General features: G+C 37.9%; 1 protein-coding gene across 1 annotated transcript in view; it reads left to right on the top strand.

Moving 5' to 3' along the window:
* The window catches only part of cdh23 (cadherin-related 23), a 255,630-nt gene that overhangs the window by 21,361 nt on the left and 210,932 nt on the right, over window positions 1–23,337 (top strand). Inside the window, exon 3 of the mRNA XM_028468278.1 lies at window positions 3,772–3,846. Coding sequence (XP_028324079.1) covers window positions 3,772–3,846 — 75 coding nt within the window. The remainder of the gene's footprint in view (window positions 1–3,771; window positions 3,847–23,337) is intronic.

The following is a 23,337-nucleotide window of genomic DNA, read 5'->3' as shown; positions in this document are numbered from 1 at the left end:
AATCATACACAGCACTGAAAGAAGGAGGAAAGTTATTACGGGAATGCCACAATCTCTTTTCTTCAAGCACAATGAGCTTACCGTGGCTTTCCTTTTCTAGACACCAGCAGAACTCTCACCTTAGACACTGTTGTTGGTATGTGTATCTTCTTCTGAATTTTCATACACCAACCAACACTTTGATCCTGAGCTCCTCCATGGCTCTATCGCTCTCATCCAGCTAATTAAGGTGCTAATCATTGATGGGTCATTCCATGTCATTTCAAAAAAGGCCCACGCACTTCGGCCAAAATAGAAATTTTAATTTTTTACTAATGGTTCCATTATCAGTCAATAGGTACACTGTAAATGTTCAGTTTTATTGGATAAATACTTTTTGAGATATGGCCAATTTAATAAGGTGTGTATGTGTAGATTTTTGCACATCCTTATTTTTCTTCCATTTTCAGCTTCCAATTACTCAGGAACTACATCATAGGAAACTGAAATTTGGTATAGTAATACAACTCCACCTTCTCTCTCAGAATGTACAGACTGTTCAAATCACTAATGATTAGTCAGATATATGCATTGGTTCTTGGGTGGCAGTCCCTTAAAATCCGAAAAAAAACACACACTTTTTTTTTTACTATTTTAATTGGCCCATAACTGCAATCGAGAATGTAAGAAATAATCTGATCTGTTTTAATTTAGGCAGTGGCTATCCGTATGGTTGCCATATCAATATACTGGCATTCTATCTGTACGCAGCTCCCCTATTTGGCCAGTTTAGGTCACGTGACTAAGACTAAACCCTACCCTAATCCTAACCCTAAAACATGTTGCAATATTGGTATTGACTATTGTAATTCTGTTTTCACTTGTTTTAATAAGTCGACCCTAAACAGACTCCAGATCGTTCAGAATGCTGCTGCCAGACTTTTAACTGGTGCTTCTAGAACATCCCACATCAACCCCATTCTTGCTACTCTGCACTGGCTTCCAGTTAAGTTTCGCATAGAATATACTACTACTCATCAGGGCGATGCCTTCGGTCTTCAGGTCAGGGTCTCCTAAAGACCCCAAAAACTGAATTTAAGACCAGAGGAGACCTGGCGTTCCAGGCTGTAGCTCCCAGACTCTGGAATAACCTGCACCAGTCTCTCAGGGAGCTCAACTGTGTGGTCACTTTTAAAAAACTGCTGAAGACTACGCTTTACAGAAAAGCTTTTAGTTAACTGGATTTTAATTGTTATTTATCCTTTAATGTTGCTGTTCTTATGATGTTTATGCACTCTTGTTTTATTATTCTATTGTGTTGCACTTGTACTTTTACCACAACTCTGTACAGCACTTTGTGATTTTATCTGCAAAAAGCGCTTTATAAATAAGCTACTTACTTACTTACTTACATACTTATAACCTAACCCTAACCCTAAGATGCTACGTACTTGTACTTCGGTAACCGTACCAATAGCACTGGGGGTTGTTCATACGTCAACCATACAAATAGACACTTTCTTTAATTTATAGTATATGGCTCTTTGTTAGGATATAAAACATTTTTTTCTTTGTGTGACTTCTTAATTTTGATCATTAGTGGTCTGAAAAGTTTATGTAGCTCAAAGCTGACAGAATTACAGGGAGCTCAGCTGAGCCATATGCAACGTTGTTTACTGAAGGCCCAAATGTGTTTGAGACCGAAATACCGAAACACTTTTTTCCAATTTTGAGGTGCTGGCATGTCCACTAGATTGGATGTATAGCAGATATTCTTGTATATTCTGAGAGTATTTGGAGCTGTGTTACTTTACCACATTTTTGTTTCCTATGTGGTATAATTTTTGACATATTGGAAGCTGAATATGGAAGAAAAACAAGGATGTGCAAAAATCAACACAAACATTCCTCACTAAATTGTCTATATCTCAAAAAGTATTCATCAATCAAACTAAAAATGTACAGTGTGCTTCTTGAATTATTAAGAAACACTTGGTAAAAATCGCATTATTCTTAGGAGACCGAAGTGTGACATGAAAATTTGTTGAAATGACATGGAATGACCCTGGTGTGAATAGTTTCTAGCGTTAAAGGAGGATGGTTAGCTTGCTGCGGCTAGCTAACCATCCTCTTTGTTACCTTCCAACTTGCTGCTCCATGTTTTTGGCAGTTTAGTGACACACTCATAAGTAAGTTATAAATGGATGTCTTTGTCAACACAGGCAAGTGCGTATATACGTAGCTAAGGGAAAAGCTCTCTCTATCAACTATGGTACTAACTACTGTCACATTTTTCCACCCCTCCGTTAGCTTTGTAGTCAGCTAGGTTGACTCATCAAAAACCGTCAGCTTTGTTTCCTGGTTTACCATAAAACAACCCTTAATAAGTGTGTTCTAAACTTCATTCTGACAACAAACCAAGACGACTGTTAACTGTTAAAAGGTCCCATGTCATGCTATTTTTCACCCATCTCCATTTGTTCTAAGAAGCCCAAAAAAACATTGTATTTGAGGTTTATTTTTCCCAAACTCGCCTGTTTTTTATTTTATTTTATTTTATTTTGATTCTTGTACATGGTTTGTTTCTCTTGTGTTAAGTATGGATTAACTATTTTGTTTGAACTGTGTTCCAGTTGTAATTTACTGTGTAGCAATTCTGAGAGTTTTAGTCCAGGCTTGATCTAGGCTTTTATCAGTAATTATTTTATTTGTCATACCTGTTCTTCTTTTGTCATGTTGTATTCTCTCTGTATTTTAATACCTTTCACATTTCCGGTTACCTTTGAAAATGTGGCCAGGGACATCAGATGGAAACTAGCCTCTTTTGGCTAACTTTGGCTCATTTACAGCAGGGCTGTCTATTAATGTGCATTATCCCTTTTAAATAATCAAATAACGAAAATAAAATGAAAACCATTGATATTGTCCTATACATAATGTTGTCTACACATTTACCCCACTTTTGAGTGAATTATGTACAACTGAGGTGTGTTTGACAAATACTGCACATAATGATGAAAACTATGAGTCTAAATTGAGCCATAAAGCAGAAAGAGAAGAAACAATCATAGCCTCACAGTGAAAGCATAAAACAGGCTGGCAGGAAAAATGGCTGCTTAGCAATGACAACAGCTCTGGTGAATCGATGAAGACTTGCAGTAATAGTTTGATTTCAGAGATCATATTGCTCCTCTGTCTTTATTTTCAACATTTAAGTTTTGGACGCAGTGGCTCCCGAAAAAACAAGGATTCAGGAGATAATGAAAATAAAAACTCAGGAAGAAATATGAATAGTAGCTATGGTTATATAGCTGATATATAACTGGATTTAATGAGGAGATGATAGAAAAGATACCATGTGTCCCATTACAAATGGATTGCAGGACATGGGCTAAACCTCTTTATGATCTGATTAGACTTCATACATTAGCATTTTGATTATTTCACTGTTGGAATGATTGCATTGCAGTTACACGTGAGTGAAAAACACCTTTTGGGATTACACATTCCTGACAATAATGACTCACAAACATGCATTTGACTGCTTTACTCTTGCAGCTTGAATGTCAAAAATGTGAGCAATTTTAATAGTTTTGTAAAATATTATACAGTATGTAACATCCTCACTCCATCGGTGCTAAATTTCAACACAGGTTTACCATTACGATAAGCAACAGTTCTCACAGCTCAGTAACAAATGGAATTACAAAAGAGTATATTTTTAAATATTATTTGACTGCCAAAAAGAATCACTAATGGTCATTGATGATTAACCTTTTTAATTCTCCACAGGTTCGAACCAGCCACCACGTTTCCTCAACTACTTCTTCTCAACCTACCTTCTTATCTATGAAGACATGCCTATTGGTGAGTCCTTCATGTGTCAGCATGTTACATTTGATGTTGGGGTAAAGTAGCCTTTCTCAAAGTGTGGCCCAAAGACCACTATTGGTCTGTGTTCGATGTTACATAACCCAACTTTTATTTTACTGTTTCTGATAATCTACATCTAAAGTTTGATTTCTGATTGGGATTATTCTTGTTGACCTAAAAATGGTGCAACTAAATCATTGTGGCCTCTGATAAGATCGAGAACTTGGAGATAGATTTTGCTTTACTCCTGGTGCTTTATTTTCCTTAAGTTAGTAGGGAAACAACAACTAAAACATTCAGCAATGAGTATTTACCAATAGGGGTGGGACTAAAGGTGCATTCACACCAAAAGTGACTTCAGCGACTCTGGTAACGTCAAGCGACCCTTGAAGTGACGCAACTCACGCAATTCCAGCGACTCAATCACGCGATCTGAGTCGCTGGAAGTCGCTCAAAGTTGAAAATGTTGAACTTTTTCAGCGACTTCAAGTGATGCTGTGTTGTGGGATCTAATCAGCAATGAGTTTCTCTCTACGTCGCTTCCCCATTTGTCATGTAACTGGTCACTGATAAAGCGATGAAACGAGCAAAAAGCGCGACCATGTTCAAGCAACTTGTCGCGGGCGATTTACGCGACTATAGTCACTGAAGTCGCGTTCGGTGTGAACACACTTTAATACTGAGTTATTTCTGGGAAAGAAAAAGGACAAAAAAATTGCAGTTAGGAAAATAACTGCAATATATTTTACAAATTAACTAGTGTTAAAGTTAATTTCACTTTAACACTAGACATATACTTACATACATACTCCATCATATGACCTTTAAAAGTCATTGGAATAAAGAATAAATAAAAACCCTAACAATCTGGTGTTTAGTAGATCGTGTAGATTTTTTAATTTGACCACTTGTAACGTTTTAATATCACAAAATCTTGTTGCACGATTACCGTTCCACCTTTATTTACCAGTGTAGCAGGCCAAGCCTCCCCTGAAAAATCCCAGCCACTCCACCAAAAAGAAGATAATGGTAGTCTCTTTAAAATGATCTCATGTACCATATACATTACTATTACATAATATTTGTTTTTTTGGGGTTTTTTCAAAGGTCTTTTTTTTTTCTAGTTGTCACATCTTGATAATAAAAATAAAGTATGAAAACCTTCAAACCAGAATGTCTGATACAACACAGAATATGAGTATATGAGTAGGACAATCCAACCTGAGCTATTTGCCTAAATGTGCCAAGTCTTGTTATAAGGTCTCCAAAAAGATGTTTTGCACAGCAATTGGGGTCATTTGGGGGCTTCAGTGAACACACCAGTGACTGCTTTGAGTCAGCCGCCTTGTGGATCCATTATCCTCTATTTATTTGTCATTTATGTTGGTTGCTGTGATTGACAGAGCAATTTGAAGATGTCTGGCTTTTCATCATTTCTGAGGGTGTCAGTGAGTTTGAATTAAGATTCTTTATACTGGATTTATTTTTCAGAAGTTAGGTTTTTTTTTCTATCACATGACCTTTACACTTCTCAGTCAAACAGTTGTTTTTTTTTTTTTGTACGCAGTTATATGGCACATGGTTTGACAACCTGTGATTTTCTTCATGTTTTCACATTTATTGTTTGAATTATAAACACCTCCATGCACCACAAGGTGGCATAACCATCATCAGCCATGATTTCATCCCTGCACTTCTTTATTTTCCATCTGTCACTTCCATCAGTTATCATTAGCATCAGTATAACAGTTATATGATGTCATAATGCAGTTAGAATGTGTTAGAAAATCCCTTTGAGTTCAGTTTAAACCACTATATTTGTCATCAGGAGCTAACAGGCTGGCTGCGTTGGTATCTTTTTCAAACATCATCTTGAATGTCCTGATAATGCCCCGTTGCTTCATAAAATCATCTGTATTTGTTGGTGGATGCTGTTTTTTTATTTTTACCTACTCTGTTTAGGTTTCCCTATGAATATGAATCAATGTTCTGTCTAAGGCAGCTGGGGATACATCCACTAATGCCCTGCACTGGTCCAGAGAGCTGTCAGTCATGTCCTTGGACCAGAGCTCAGTGATTTCTATGGTGATGTGATTGTGAGGGTGGGCTGAGTGATCAGACACTGACAATCTGTCAACATTATTGTTTATTAGCTCAGCAGATGTCCTCATCTCAGATGCCCGCTGATACATAAACACACAGGGCCACACATGCTGCCACACACATTGGCACACAGAGGTAGTTTTAGTGAGTTATAATGTCACTTAAATTTAGCATACAGTGACCTTCAACACTGACATGACCAAATAGAAGAGCCAGCGTATTTCATTTCTATTGAGTATTGTGGTCAATGACCACCTGGCTACAGACTGGTACCAGTCTATGGACCCTATGGTAATGGGTCTCAAAGAAAAAAAAATAATGTTTGGATAATTTTTTAATTTTTTTTATTGTCACTTCCGCGCTCACATCTTCTTTGCTGCACGAGTGTAATGAGGACACACCATGAGCCACGTAATCAGGTGACGTCCAAAGCCTCTTCATCGCGGTTTTTCCAAAAAACGGGGGTGCCCATATATTACAACGTGCCATATTCTTAATAATGGGGATATAAACGTATTCCAAGCCTTTAAAGTTTGATCACTGTACCGTTATCAGTAAGGGTGTTGAAAAAAACTTGATTCGGCGATATATCGTGAAATTATGTCGCGCGATTCTCGGATCGATTCAAAATGCATCCATATCGATTTTTTTTTTTTTTACCTTTATTTAACCAGGAAAGTCTTTTCCACTGCAGGAGACTTTGTAACTGCACAAAGACGTGCACTGAAACCTGGATATGTTGACCAGCTTGTGTTTTTTCAATCAAATCTAAAAAGAAAATACTAACTTTCTGCATTTATGCGTTGTTCTAGGCATATACGTACCTCAATTAAGTTGTACTAAAGTCATGTTGCACTAAAGTCAAAGTTGGTTTAAAGGCCACAGGCAGATTGTATGTTATTTTTTCATTTTAAGTTGCTGGCACATGGCATGTTAAAGCCAATGTTTTGAGTGTAAAATATGGCAATAAAATATATTTCATACATAATGTTCTCATGAAGGTGTACACATTTACAGACTATTTGTTTCTTACGTCATATATTTAAAACAAATGGCAATAATATATCGTATCGTATCGTTTGTGCCCTAATATCGGCATGCTAATCATATTGCCAGATGCCAGGCAATATTACACACCCCTAGTTATCAGGATCACTGATCCAGATAACTGCCAATATCTGGCATAGTTGATATTCGGCGCTCTTGGAGTTTTCTTGTTATTCATTCATTCTTCGTCTGACCTGCTTGTTCCCATTTTAGGGGTTGCGTGGGTCCGTTGGTGCTACTCTCTGGTGAGATGAAACATTTACCTAAATTTCTCTTCATAAATAACCACGAGTAAAATAAAAAATATTTGAATGTATTCTCAGTCTATGCATTTTCCCAAAAGTGGCTCCCACTTGACTTGAACTCAACACCTCCAGCGGTTCATTAGCTCAGAGTTAAAGTTATTAGCTTACCCATCCATAATGCCAAGGTTTGATCAGAAAGTTTTTCTGCACACATGTAGCACTTGTATGTTAGGAACTCCTGCAAAACTGCTATATTTACAATGACTTTATGCCAGCAAGTGCACCGTGATTTGTACTATTTTCTAATGCAACACACACAGTTGTTTGCATAGAAAGGGCAGTTTTCTATATGGGTGGGACAGAACCCCGAGAGTAACCCTGAGCCTCCATTGTAGTGACTAATGTCTGTGCTGTGTGATTAGGCTGAATAGAATTCAACGATGCCTCAGAAGATTTATTTCAACATTTCGTGTTGGAGCAAAAATCCTTCCTCTGTTCATGTTCAGTCATTCCATGTGTGTGGCCATTTCGTGTGGGTATGCTTGTGTTTACATGTCGTGTGTTTGAGTGAGCTCCTTCACTCCTCATGAGGGGAGCAGCTAAACTAGGGAGCTGATGTTTAAATGCAGGCGCAGATTAAGTGTGCATGTGTTGTATCAGGAAATGGGATGTGTAATTAGAGCGGGAGAACAATTTGATTAAAACACACTCATCTCCTAATCCACTTTGCCCTGATTTAGCAGATTAGGCTCTCTACTGAGTAATTAACTTGTGCGAAAGCAACATTTATGAAAAGTAAAACATCCACACTATGATCAATTCTGTCTCATAATTTTGAAAAGATGAAGCACATTTTAGAAAAGAAGGAAAACCTTATATTTAATAGACCTTAGTTTATACAGTATACTGTGCTGGACAGACTTTGGGCATAATTTATTAAAACCCCAAAAAAGAGGAGCTAAATTGATTGTTTAAATTTATATTTAGCGCTTCACAAGCTTGGTTGGAGAGTAGAGTTTACATTTTGGAGGCATTTAGTAGAATAACACATTCTTGGATTAGAGCAAAAAAAGAAAATCTGAATAAAAGAAGGTCAAGCACAATATGAGAGGCTGTGAGAAAGTCAATGCTGTGGGGAAAACAAGAAGAACAGCAGATGACGTCAAGAAAAGATGACTATACAAATAACAAAGGAAGCAAATAGCTTCTAAGATTTGTTTTAATGATTCATTCATTCAAATGAATGAATTGCCTCCCCGCAACCATAACTGAAGTTATTTGTAAATCTGTAACAGTTAATACTTGCCTGTTTTAAATACAGGGTCTTCATGGTCATGAAATTCCTGGAAAAGTTATGGAATTTGAAAAAAATGATTTTCCAGTCTTGAAAAGTCATGGAATGATTTAGAAAAGTTTTGGAAATATAACTTATTTTATTTTAATGTTTAAAATCCAACTTTTGCTATTACTATGGTACGTTAAGCAAGTGCCTTAACCCTATCACCCTGTGTTGTATATTGCTTTTAATAAATGTCTCTGCAAATTGAAATTGTAATCGTATAGTCTCATAATTAAACATGGAAGCACTTGGTTGTTGTTCAATAGCTGATGCATCATTATTTAAAAAATATTGCAAAATGGGTGTCAAAGGCAACTGCGCTTTTGTACGATGCTATGATGGATAAGTGATGGACACAACTCGAGTTCTCTGTGCCACATTTTTGCTACTAACCATGGCACACTGTCAGACCTCTGTTTTTTGGTTCTCTAATGGTCTTGAATAGATCTTATGAGTTCAAAAACTAAGAAGGAAAATCATTGTGAAACCCTGTTAAATACATGCACATAACAGTCACCACAATTTAGTTCCTGGTTTTGTAAATCACATTGTGGGTGCTAAATGGAGTACTCCTCCTCCCAATATTTTACCTCTTCCAGCAGAGATGCTCAGTTTGCATATTATTTAGAAGCAGATGTAATTCAAATATTTCTCATCTAATTTTGGCCGTTTAACACATTCTTTGTTGGTCAGAGTTAGTAGTTTAGCAACATGCATCAAGTACGCTCAGGTCAATTTCTTTTGCATTTACTTTTAGTTGCTGCAATCACAGAAAAAACATCAAATACAAATTCTAAAAAGTGGATTGGTTTTTTAAAAGTGCCGTATATAAGACATTAAATTAAGCTTCTTTATAACAATTGGGAATGGACATGACTTATATACCGCTTTAATCACCATTACCCAGTTTAAAGGGCATCTTGCACTCACATTAACCAATTTTTTACACGCACACACACGCACACACACACACACATACACACGCACACATCCAATACTTCTATTATACATTAAAAAGATAAAAAAAAAGAGCAAAGAAACAGATCCAGGATGTCCCTTACTTTTATTTTATTCACCTTATTTTAACATTTAACCCTAAACAGAGCACTTCTGTGATGTAGCTTGCACAACCAAGCAATAAATAAAATAAATTCTTCACTTTAGACTTTAGAGCAAGGGTAAATAAATAATATTAAATACAAATGTCTATATAAAAATGAATAGGTTAAATAGCTTAAAATACCTGACAGGAATGTAAACAAAAAAATAAAATAAAAGTGCAACAGTGCTGTAAAGTAAGGCCAGTAATGTGCTTTTAGGAACTGCACTCTTAATGGTTACCCTGCTCCTTTAGTTTCACAGATTGAAATGTATGTTTTCCTTGATGAAAACCAACATCTCTACCTTGTCATGTTCGAGCCTGTTTCTGTTTGCATCCAGGATTGTGTTGCACTTGTACTTTTACCACAACTCTGTACAGCACTTTGTGATTTTATCTGCAAAAATCGCTTTATAAATAAACTACTTACTTACAGGATATTTGTTACACCACCTCCTGGATGAGGTGTTCCTTTGCAAGCAACAGGTTTGCTGACTTTGTGAAGAAGCTAAAAATAGATAAAAGTAACACACAATCAATTCAAATCAATAAGATAAGAGACACCACATAGCGCAGCTCTTCAGTTTGGTAACTACCTACACACAACTAATAAACAATAAAACAATCCAACCATACAACCAAATCTAATTTAAAAGGAAAATTAAAAAAAAAATGTACTTAATACTGGTGTGTGGTGATGACTTGACTTTATGTAAACATGATGAACAAAAGGTGCATTTTCATTTTAATATACTTACTCATCTTTGTCCTCCTCTCGAGACAAAACACGTCTGAGGACTAATGAGTGAAATAAATTATTTAATAAATGCATGAGATTGTAGTTTGTTTCAAAGAATATCAATAAATGTTACAACATAACAAGAATAAATAAAAATACAAATGACCTGTTATGGCAGGGATCACATCAGCTGCAGATGCAGTCTACCTGCTCACATCTCTGGTCAGCTCTTCAAAGGGGGATAACACATCAGCTGTCTTATTCATCAGCTCCCACTGGTGGGCTGTCAGTGCTGCTGGTAGAGTATGTTCAGCTGCTTCTGATTCTGTAGACTCTGCAGCATGTAGAGGCTACTGATCCACCTCGTCTGCACATGAGAAGAGAACAAGATTCACTTTATTTTTGTGCAAATTGCATAAATACTATGACAACTTAATCTTGTTGTAATTGCCAGGTGCAGAGCACGAAGAGCATTTGCTGCTTACTAAATAAAGTGCAGAAGACTAAATAATAAAATACAAATACATCAAAGAATGTCTTGAGAGGAATCTCACCTGCACGTCCTGCTTTTGGCGCTTGATATCCATATTTAGGTCCATCTGGATGTCTTCAAGTCGAGAATAACCCAGCGGAGAGTGTTTAAAGTGGCCTACAATCAGGGCCGGCTTTAGGTCATTCGGTGCCCTAGGCAAGAGTGGACTTTAACATGCCCCCCCCAAATAAAAAAGATTAAAAAAAAGGTCTATACACAGTGCGTACACATTATTTATTTTAAATATCAAAACAATTCAATTCTGCGACACAACAAACCACTGGGAAAAAAATACAAACAATTTAAAAAATTATAGTGCAAATGTCCCGAGGGAACAATATCAACAATGGTGCCAAATCCAAAAGCAATGCAAAACAGTGCAATCAAAAGTTAAAATAAAATATAAAAGTTTCAGTGCAAAAAAATCTCTACTTTCCTGTAGCCAGTAAAAAAGAATCTTAAAACCAAAGAACACAATGCGCAAACAAAACAATAGAATTATATAGAATAGAACAAGAATTAAAATAAAATAAATACAAATATGCATAAATATGTGTCAAAAGATCAGCTGGTATAGTTGCAGATTTTTTATATTAATATTTAATTAAAAGAAAAGATGTACAATGATTGTAAAGGGTGTGTTTCACATTTATTATACCTTTTTGAATTATTATTATTATTTGGGGGTGGGTGCAATGGCTCCCTAGGCGGCCGCCTGTGTTGCCTGTCAGGAAGGCCGGCCCTGCCTACAATCTCCCTCCCGTTGGCCAGGGTGTCCGTTGTGCTGTGCTGGGAAAGAAGGCCTCCGTGCGCGCAGAGTTGACATGAATGCGCAACAGCCCACACTCTGCATTCCCATATCCCTCATGGCTTTCCTCATATTTGCAGCGATGTCACGCAAAATTACATTAGCCCATTCCTTGTCAATTCCCCAGTTTGCCAGCATCATCCACTTTAAAATATCTCCACACTGAAGACATACTCGCGCTGCCAGCTTCAAGCTGCTTCCATGTTCTCCTCCTGTTGCTGTATTCAACCAGTAGTATCACTGCAGCAAAGTGATGTCACACTTTGCTGTTTTTTGTGTGGAGTGGAGAGGTCTGTACCACCGCCTCAAAACTATAGATCTCATGAAACGTAATGAGAATAAATATACATATACAACCGATTCCGATCGAGTCTGAAAAACCACATGATCGGGCTGATTTTCAATCACATGATCGGATCGGGACATCCTTAACACACACACATACACACACTAGTTGGGTTGAGTGTCTGGCTCAAGGACACTGTCACAGAGTGAGCCGTAACGCTCGCACTATAGGTAATGAGCATGCACAGTCAGCTAATGCCGGCAGATTAACATCTGTTGACTTGTTGCTACTGCCATCACCATTCCATTCATCTGTCTGTTATCATTGTTCTGCATGTTACTGGTTTCATTATGCTTGTTCACCCTCTTCAATAACCATGTTACCCGTCAAACAAATTTCCACTGTGCGGGGAAAGGCCTACCAGCATTTGTGTTTGTTTGTTTGTTTGTTTGTCTGTTTGTTTGTTTGTTAGCAGCAAACTCACCACCATTTTGACAGCAGCACTTCCAGGTTTGCAGGAAACCAGATGGACTAAACCAAGTCATGCAAATAGGGGTGTTGGGTGGGCTGGTGTTGGGACAAACCATTTTTACACAGGTGTTTGTGTCATTTTTGTTTGTTATGGATTTTTAAAACATTGGAGGTGAATGAATTAACATTAATTTATTATAGATGCTTGGATAATTCATGTTTTGTTGTTTTGTATGTTGTTTATGAGAATTGATTTTGTTATTGAGTTAATTGATTTTAGATTGGGTTTGGTTTGCCTGTGGGAGGAGTTACAGGTATAGACTGCCTTTAAATGGAGGCCCCGCCTCATTTTCATTGAGGAACCCTGAGTGAGCAGAACTGATAACGTTGATGGCAACACAAACAAGGTAAAGTAGATATGTTCAGGATTTGTAAAATGTCACCTGGCATCCTAATGGCCTTTTCTTTTGTGTTTGCTCAGTTTTTGGTTTACTGTTTTGGGGATTCACTGTAAATGTTACACTAGCCAAAGAAGAAAAATAAATAGAAAAAGTTAAACTGAATTCTGCTCTCAAGTCGGTCTGTCCCCTCCGCTGCTGGTCATCCTACCACAGGCACATTGACAAATGGTAGAGTGAAGTCTAAAACCACGGAATCATTCTGCCAACCTCTTGATCAGGAAATGATTTAGATCGTTTTTTATTTGTTCTACCAGAGAAATAGGGAGCCTTTATAGCATTAGAGCGTGCTACAACAGTTCCCTCTACTCCCTTCCATCTTTCTCCAGCCGTACTAAATACTTTGCACTTTTAATTAGCTCTGTGGCATTCACAATTCAATAATAAGGAAGTAGCCCCAAGGAACGATTTATTAAAGTCTTCCACTAAACGTGTTAATGTACGCTCTCTCCTGTCTGCTGCCTTGCATTTTACATTAACAATGGCTCTGCAACAATCATCCACGGACAGTCTCTGTTGTTCTTTGACATTTCTGATTTGCTGTATTGACTTTGTAAGGGTGCCCACACCCATAAAAAAGGCAATATTCATAAATATTGACGGCTGTTGTAGTCGATGAAGGTCTTTACGAATAGATCTTCAACCTGTTCACAATATTGCTTTATGATATATTTATCTAATACCTAATTGCGTTTGTTTACGAAGGGCATACATTTATTTGCCAGATTGTCTCTCAACTTTCAAAACAGTGTTAGGTCAAGAATCAGAAGTCTGTGTATCTTTTTCTGTTTTTTAGGATTGACATATCCTCAGGATTCCTATTGTCCTGTTCCTATTTTTCTTATCCCTTGTTGGAGAATATACAATTTGAACTTTGCACCAGCATACATGACTCATTTTATTGTTCAGCACGTCGCTTACAAGGTTTATTAGGTTTAATCCTAAATTTATATTCAATTCAACTGTATTCATGTTGCACCAAATACAACAATAATTAATTTCATAGTGCCCATCGCTAAATATAGAGTTATGATGAGAAGACCTAACATTTCCACATTAGCAAGCATCAGCAAAGGTGGAGAGCTACCTTTTAACAGGAAGAAACCTCCACCAGAGGCAGGTTCAGAGGTGGCAGCCATCTGCTTCGACTGGTTGGGGTTAGTGGACAGAAAGGAGAACAGAACAGGATAGAGAGAGAACATCAGAGTATCACAGACTTGTTGAGCCGTGAACCACAGATTAGGAGCTTCCAGCGTCAAGACAAAAGCGAGGAGAAGGCACAGACTGCAGAAAAACATGATGCAGTATTAGCAGGTCTGCATGGAAACGCCTGGTGCTAAACTATGTGTGCGTGGATTGAGAATGAGTATGTGGGGGACATCAGTATAAATGGTGTGTGAGCAGTGTGTAAGAGAGAAGTAGAAGGAGAAAGCACAGACTGCAGAAGAACATGATGCAGTGTTGACAAAGGAAGAGGAGCGGACCTAGACACTAAAAAGGGCTCACGGTGGAGAATTCACTTAAAGCATGTAAAATAGTGATTCTCGTATAAAAACAACCATGCTCACCCTTCCTTACCTGTATGTTTGTGAACGAGCACAACTGTGGAGCTTTTAGTGTCTTTTTTTCCTCAATAACAAAGTGACAAATATAGGGACTTTATCTTGTGTTATTAGATACTTTTCTGGTGTTTTAGACTGAAACATGAATGCACGTATCACTCTCACTCCCCTGATCTGCGGCTGTGTGCTCCTCCCCCTCAAGCTTACACAGGCGGCTGCAATGATCCCAGCCACCGGTCAGACCCACTCTACTCCACATCCAGACTGCAAAATGAATTGTATCTGTTCTCTCCACCTTGGGTATGCTTCTTTTAGGTTTACATTTCATTTGTCCTATCTGTTCTCACTCTCCCTCTGAAACCAGTATGTGTGGCATACCTTGCGCAGTCACGGAGGTCTGCACATACACAAAGCGGACCTCCACGAGTCCGTTCAATTGTACTTTACGACAGAGAACTGAAAGCATCAACTTTAGTTGAGAAGCCAGTGGAGGACTGTAAAAGATCTTTGATTGGCTGAAAGGTCAAGTTTAAACCTCTTATACAGGGCCAACAGAAGGTGTAAAAGTGCACTGTCCTTTCAGAACGCTTTGGATTACAATATACTCAAATGTGATTATGGATTTTTGACCAAATGAAGCCAAGAAAAACTTCCATACTGCAGCTTTAAGGGTTAGGTTGAATGATAACTTTCTTTTTTTTTATTATCAATTGTGTTACATGTTACATTCAAATAGAACTAATTTAGATAGAAGGAAGGTGTTCACTTTGTCTAAAGGTTGTCATCCAGTTATAGACGTGTTATTGTCGGGAAAAAACATTGAAATAGGTGGTTTCTAATGCTACAAAGAGACATAACCTAAAGCATGTTAATCAGCTTCTTTATTTGTAAGAATTAGTGAAGGAAGCCTTTTTAACTATCAAGCCTTACTAAAGAGGCAGAGACGAATAGAATAAATGGGGAGTAATTATAGTTCTATCAGTAGAAAAGGAGGGGAGCAGCTCTGCTGTGGGTTGATTGTTTTTTGGGGATCTTGGACGGTATCCAGGAGTGCCTCTTCTTGCAGCATCCATGCTCTAGATCTGTGTTTAGGTCGGACTGATGCTAGCAGGGCAGCTCATTGGTCTGTTTTTACTCCCACCTTCAGTTCTCATTTCACCAAATTAGAATGCACAGTGTGAGTCCTTTCTGCTTCTCTGGCAACTGCTGTTGTATCTGTCACTGTTTGTGAGGTTGAGTTGGTGGATGTACTTTAAGTAAGAGCAGCTCTGTCTCTAGCTGTGCAGTTATGTCTTATTTGTATAAATCCTATCTAGCAGCTGCAGATGTGCATTATTTTGTCTGTTTTTGGGTTTGAACTACCTAATCTCTGCAGGGGACGGGTCCTAACATGTCTGGGAAATATTTGTAATGACTGGAAGTTTTTCTCTCCATATGAAGCTTCTTCAACCACCTCAATTTAGAAAGAGCTTACACTTAGTGTTTTTACTTTCTATAGAAGCTCTCTGCTGTCATTGAGCTGTGGCATTGAATCCCACAATGGTTTCCCAATAATGCCGGTCGACTGCCATTCATGAGGGACCTCTGTTTTGGTTTAGTCAATCATTCCTTATCTTTCCCTGTGGTGCCTTGCATCCCCCCTTCTTCCCGTAGGAAATAATGGGGTCCACGGTTCAGCAGTGTCTGCAAACACACCATCCATCATGACAGCTCAGCTAGCGCTGTATCGTCTTTACTAACCCAGCATGTGACGTGTTAGTGTTATTATGGCTCATGGAAAACACTCAACGGTACGAGCCTGTAATTGTGTTATTGCATCTGAGATTCTGAGTGCATCCAGAACAGAGCCCTGCATATTTTCTTCCTCTCACTTTTCAATCGTTTCAAAGTCTAACTTATTTGCATTTTCTTTTTTCTCATTGTATTTCTCACAATGAATGGTACAATAGTTTTTTCCAATTTTTAAAATGAAATTGGTACTGTAGCGTTTTAGTGCTATTGAAAACTGGGGACACCCATCCATGTGATTCAATACAGTTCTTCTGAGTACTTTCATGGTTACAGATGTATAAAATATTTGATCTTTAATTAAATCAAAACTTTCAGGCCTATATATATATATATATATCACACACATGTTCTCTCATAGTCAACAGCTCAATGTTAACAGGTAGTCATTGTAACATAGCTCAATGTTGACAGGTCGTCATGGTAATCCTGAGTTTACCATGTTACCATTACCGGAACGTGTTGGCTGAGCTTGAGCTGCTTGGCGAAGGTCTGCGCTCTCCGAGTGCTTTTCTGATTGGAACTGTTTTCACTTTTATTTTGATAGTAGTTTTGAAGCAGAAGCTTTACAATAACATACAGTTTAACTTTGGTCCACTGAGCAGGAGCGGGAGATAGGAACTAATCACCGGTAAATAAAGCCCAGTAAAACTCAGAAAAACAAAAACCAGGAATATATATTTGCTCCTTGTTAAAGATGGTAGCTTTAACAACTAGTACCTGTGCCTGTGCATGCAGTACGGGGCCACATTTACTCTGTCTCCGGGTTTCAGTATTACCCGTCCGATGAAGCATGTTTCGTTTGCTGTTGTCCATGTGTGTGTAATAAGCCCGCATGAATGTCCGCATCTTTATGCTTCCGTCCACACACTTTTTGTTTGTGGGTGTGTGGGTGTGTGTGTTGTGTGTAATGGCTACCCAAGAAGAAGAAGAGAAAAACAGGCACAGAGTTAAAAAACAAATTATCCCCTTAATCATACACACATGACAAATATAAATGTATCATTAAACATTAAGATAATTTGCTTCGACACATTATATTCATGTCTTCTAAGGCTCTTATTAAATAAATAGCCTCGGCTCTTGTCCAGGCCACCATTTTGGATTATGTCTTCACCAGTGCGTCATTGCGACTGGCCGAGAATGCGCATAACTACTGGAATTACCTTAAAGCGGAATTAAACGATCAAGGAATTATTTAATTCGGAATTAAAATTGGAATAAACCAGTCACCAGTTAAGCACGGGTTCGAAACGGAAATAGGACAAAAAGCAGACCACAACAGGTAAGCTGATGTGACAGAGATTTATTGTCAATCCAAAAAGAAGGCACAGATGACGTGCGATCGAGGAGCTGGCGCTGTAGTGGGGTCGGAGCGAGTGTGGCTGGCTGGAGTTAAAAATAAATCAAGATAATGTAGACAAAAGTAATTTTTGAGTGGTTACCAATAGGATAGCTGACGAACTGGCATCTGATGCAGGTTCACTCATGCCCTTTATATGCAGTAGAGAAAAAAAGTGCCTTTAACTTTGATTTAAAAATGTTCACATTGGAAGCTGACTTCAGCTCTGCTGGCAGTTTGTTCCACTTCTTTGCAGCATAACAACTAAACGCAGCATCACCATGTTTACTGTGAGCTCTGTACTCCACGATCTGATCTGAGAGACCTGCTGGGTTCATACCTGACTAACATCTCACTGATGTATTCCGGATCAAACCCATTCACAGATTAATACACCAGCAGCAGAACTTTAAAGTCTATTCTGAGGCTGACTGGGAGCCAGTGTAAAGACTTTAAAACTGGACTAATGTGTTTTGACCTCTTTGTTCTGGTTAAGACCTGAGCTGCAGCGTTCTGAACCAACTGTAGCTGTTTGATGATCCTTTGGGGGATTCCTGTCAGAAGACCATTACAATAGTCCAGTCTGCTGGAGATAAAAGCATGGACCAGTTTCTCCTGATATTTCTGAATCAATAAACCTTTCACTGGAGATGTTCTTTAGGTGGTAGAAGCTGTTTTTGTGATAGATTTGATCTGACTGCTGAATGTAAGATCTGAGTCAATCAGAACACCAAGGTTTTTGACTTAAGCAGTCACATAACACCTCTATGGGACCATAGTCATCTGGGTTCAGCGATAGATATAGTTGTGTGTCATTTGCGTAGCTCTGATAATCAACCTTGCAGTCCTGTAAAATTTGTCCTAAAGGAAGCATATAAAGGCTAAACAGAAGAGGTCCAAGAACGGAGCCCTGAGGAACCCCACAGGACATTGGTAATCTGTCAGATTCAAAGTTTCCAATGCTTACAAAATAACTTTGCTCCTCTAAGTAGGACAAAATAACTTTGCTCCTCTAAGTAGGACAAAATAACTTTGCTCCTCTAAGTAGGACTTAAGCCTGGTTTAAGGTTCAGCGTCAGGACCTACGCCGGGGGCATCCTGTCAACGTGACGCGGAGGTTGGCCGTTTTACTTTTCCGTGGAGGGAATGCCTCACTATGCAATTGGCCGCCCTGGGGGTTGTGGCTGTGTTGTTGTTGTTACAAATGAGCATTAAAAATCCCTTATTATTTTTAGTTTTTTTTTTTTTTTTTTAAGCATCTTAAAATGTAATTTATTTCTAAATTATTACTTACCTACTGTACCTAACCATGTGTTAGGACAGCGCTGTAAAGATTGCTTTACACATAATGTCAAGTCTGCTCCTCTGGCAGCCTCCACAGCATGTTGGTCATTGTTTACTGTTCATGAAACACACACTGTGATTGACTCCGTTTGGCGGTGCTTCGTGTGTGCTGCAGCCATGAAAGGAAATAATAAAACTCTGGCACTTTTAGTCCATCTCGTTTCTCTCTCTGACTCAATCCACTGTCGAAACAACTCTCGTATCGCTCCACAAAAAGTTGAAACATGGCGGTGTGACTGGAAAAGGCAGTGACCGGGGCTGAGGTTTGCAGCTGACCAATCACAGCCCGAGCTGACTATCGCTTTGACGGGTGGTCAGGATTTTTGGGAGGCGCATGTAAGGTTACAGGGGAGGGAGTCTACGCCTAAGTGCGCCTACGGCTGGGGATTTTTCCTGAATCAGTGTTCAACCTTATGCCATTGATGAATATTTTCTTGAAAGTTAAGAATTGACTCAGTTGGTTGAAGACCACCTTCTCAATGATCTTGGCCATGAATGGAAGGTTGCTGATTGGTCTATAGTTAGCCAGTATAGAGGCATCCAGGTTTCACAGCAGCTACTTTCAGGGATTTTGGTACGGTGCCTGATTGGAATGAGCAGTTAATTATCTGACACAAATCAGTGAGAATTGACTTTACAAGGCAACACGTTGATGGATTCAGCTGCTGAATAGTTTCCTCTGTTGTTTTTGGGTTCACTGTAATAAACTCTAACATTGTAATTGACTTATCCCTTTGTGGTTGAAGCTGTTAAAGCTTTTTGTTATTTTACTGGTTTGTTATTGATTGTATGTATTTTTCATTGAAAAATACAGCAAATTCATTGCATTTTCCAGTTGACAGTAATTCAGGGGCTATCTGATCTGGGGGGTTGTGAGTTTTTCAATTACAGAAAACAATGTGTGAGAGAGGAAAGCTTCTGCCTCGCTTTGAACAAGCCACCATTGAATTTACGCAGACTTACTTGGTAAAGTTCGAGATTAATTTGGAGTTTTGTTGTTTAAACCATTGACTGAAACGTTGCCGAATACATTCTATAACTACTAAGGCAAATTTCAACTCAAACAGTTTATAATGTAGATAAAAACAGATAAGATCATATGATATATTATAGTAAAAGTAGCTGAAGAAATATGCTGCTGATAATGGGGATCCTATTAAACATTAACATAAGGATACATTTTTATTTATTTACTTTTTGCAAAAATGCAAAGGAATGTAAATGTGGCTTTGATAGATGCAAGTCTGTGCTGACAACCCTTTTCAAAAAGGATTATTTTGGTTTGAACTGATTCTGGCTTATATCTTAAAATGCATTGAAACAAACAAATGTATGCTCAGCATTGCTCGAAAAGTAATTTCATCTTTGAAGAAAAAGTAAACATGTTGTTTTCATCTGAAGGTGCTGCATCAAAAGGTAAATTGATGATGAACAAGTTATTTAATGTTAGGTTAAATGGTAATAGAATACTTGACTGAAAAGAAATAACTCATATTTTGGATTTTATTGTTGGCAGGCAAAACTGCTGAGATGTAGATGAAAAATGACTTGTGCTTCTTTAAACTGGAAAAAGTATGCTCTCTTCAAATAAACAAACAGCCTGAGGTGATACATATTTTTTTCTTGTAAATTTTACATTTGAAAGCTGAGAAACAGGTGTTTTAAATCCCTTTTTCATCGCACAACATGGGCTGTGGGTTGTTGCTTAGCAACACTAAGTGATCGATGTCTGGATTACTAGTGAAAATTTTGTTTTATGCTGAACTCCAATATTCTGTAAATATTTCTGTAAGAATATTGCAAAGAACGAGGATTGATATTTATTGAGATGGTATAAGATGTTTTTTAGCACCTTTAGCCACTTTTAGAGCGATATTGAGCCGCATGTTGCCCTGTTTAGATATTTGTTTTTCAACCTTGGGGTCATGTGGGGTCACCTGGAAATAATATGGGGTCACCTGACATGTCTAGTAATAACAACATTTTTAAAATGACTGATTAAAATCATATAAAATGTTCTTATTGGTATTATTTTTCAAACTAAAACGCCACACACCATCTCAAACAACTGTATTCTATACTTTCACTTTCTCAAAAATAAATCCAGTCTAATCTAAGTATCTTGTTACTTACACTATTCCGGGCTATGCTGTATTTGTAACACAAACGTAATTTAAAAAAAAATTATAATTTGGGAGAAAAAAGTCTCTGGGGTCACCAGAAATTTGTAATATGAAAAATAGGGTCACGACAAGAAAAAGTAATAACAAGAAACAAAGAATAACCAATAGAAATAATGTAAAATATATTGTTCTTTGTACTGTGGCATGTATGAACTTATTTTACTTTATAATGTACTGGTACTTTAATAGAACTTGTGTTTACAAATCAGTTTACATCCTAAACTGCACTGTGGTTCCATGTCTAGCGCTTCCCTTTTATTGCCTAACTTCATTAAAACCAGTATATAACTTTCGTACTAAACTATTATCAGATGAATGATGAGGGTGGCAAACTGTACTGTAATTGATGCCTTTTAATTTTCCATGGCACTTAATGTGTTGGTAATGCATTACAATTGGTTTTCTCGTGTGTGTGTGTGTTCCGTACTGAGAGGTGCGTTGCTAGGTGGCAGATCAGGTTCTTGCAGCTGCTTATCTGACCCAGGTGGGTCACGGCTGATACCTGCCTGAGCTACACAGAGCAGCTAACCTGGAAATTGATGTTTCACACCAGCAAGCCCCGCTCTCTGCTCCACTGCTGTGTGCGTGTGCGTGTGTATTTCTGTATATATTATTCTTGAATCACTCATTAAAGATATATATATACAACGTATATGTGACCTGAACAGGAAATCTAATGCTGCTTTTTTATGCATACAATATATGCTTTTCTTTCAACCACTGAGGAAATTTAAGGCTTTTGAAAATGAAATGTCATGGAAGCTGCTAATGGTCTTTGAAAATAAGATAGTTACGTATTCAATAACCACTCAATGATTTTTAAAGCAGAAAGTTTCCTACCGAGGCACTATAGGGTTCTGAATATTACATACTGTATAAGAAAGAAGGAAAATGAGTTCCAGCTGAGAGAAAGAACCTGTGTTTAATGCTCCTTCATCCCAATATTTCATTAGACTCTATTCAAGGCCACCACTTCATCAAATGCAGCCTATTTTTGATGTGAAATTCACACTTCATATGTACATAAATCATTGTCGGTTCTTTTTTGTTGATCATGCTGCGTAAGCGTGATTACCATTCAGCTACAGGTAACGTTTGTTGGATGACAAGTTGGATCAGTTTATAGAGACACTTTTAGTGCAATATGAAGACCAACCGATGAAGGCTAGTGTGCATTCTATGAAGAAAGGTTATATCGTCCTTGTCTTGAAAGCTGACATTTGTTCTAATAAAAGCCTGTGTGCTGGTGCCAGATGGGATTAATTGACAAGTGGAGTGCCTGCTCTCTGTCCTTCATACAGACCAGTTCATGGCTCAAGTGTGCTGCATGGCTTTTGTTTACTCTCATCATCCTGGACAGTGATCCAACCTCACCTTTTGTTTGTTGGTGATGCTTTAATGATTATAAATTATTGGCTAAGAATGTAAGTGAATGAGTCTATGCTGTGGTTATTTAAATTCAGGGCTTTAAATTAACTTTTTACATCACCAGCCAGCATGGCTAGTAGATTCTTAAAGTTACCAGCCAACCAGATTTAAACTACATTATGAGCCACAGAATAGATTTAAGCATTCATGTTTTTAATTTAATTAATTGCAGAAATACATTAAAATGGTAAAAATATAAAAATGTTGTAACAATTGTCTAAAAGGTGCGATATGGAACTTTGGGTGTGTCGGAGAAGTGAAAATATTATAAAGTATATTCTCATAACTTAATAAACAAACTTAACTCAGATAAAAATTGGATCCCTGGAACACTGAAATTAGAAAAACTAGAAGTAATCAAGTACAAACTTCTTTTCAGATCCACTTTTATCTTCATTTTCCCCTGTGTCTGCAGCAGCCTTCCTCTTTTGCAGTTGAGGTTTTTCAACACCTGATAAATATCTCCACGTTTGTTAATTTTGTTCATCACCATTCCGTCTGACTCCTCCGATAACGAACCATAACAGTTGAATGACACGTCATGACATAGTGTTCATGGGAAATGTAGGATTAGTACAACCAGTAGTGTTGCCAGATACACATTATGTTTTAAAGTCTAAACACACACAAAACGCCTCAAATCTCTTGGTGACAAACATCCCAATTTGGCAACAATGTTGCAACATTGTTTCTACAGCCTGGCGATTCAAA

Source organism: Gouania willdenowi, chromosome 15 (genome assembly GCF_900634775.1).
Source record: "Gouania willdenowi chromosome 15, fGouWil2.1, whole genome shotgun sequence".
Classification (NCBI taxonomy): Eukaryota; Metazoa; Chordata; class Actinopteri; order Blenniiformes; family Gobiesocidae; genus Gouania; species Gouania willdenowi.
This window is presented reverse-complemented; position numbering and strand designations above follow the sequence as displayed.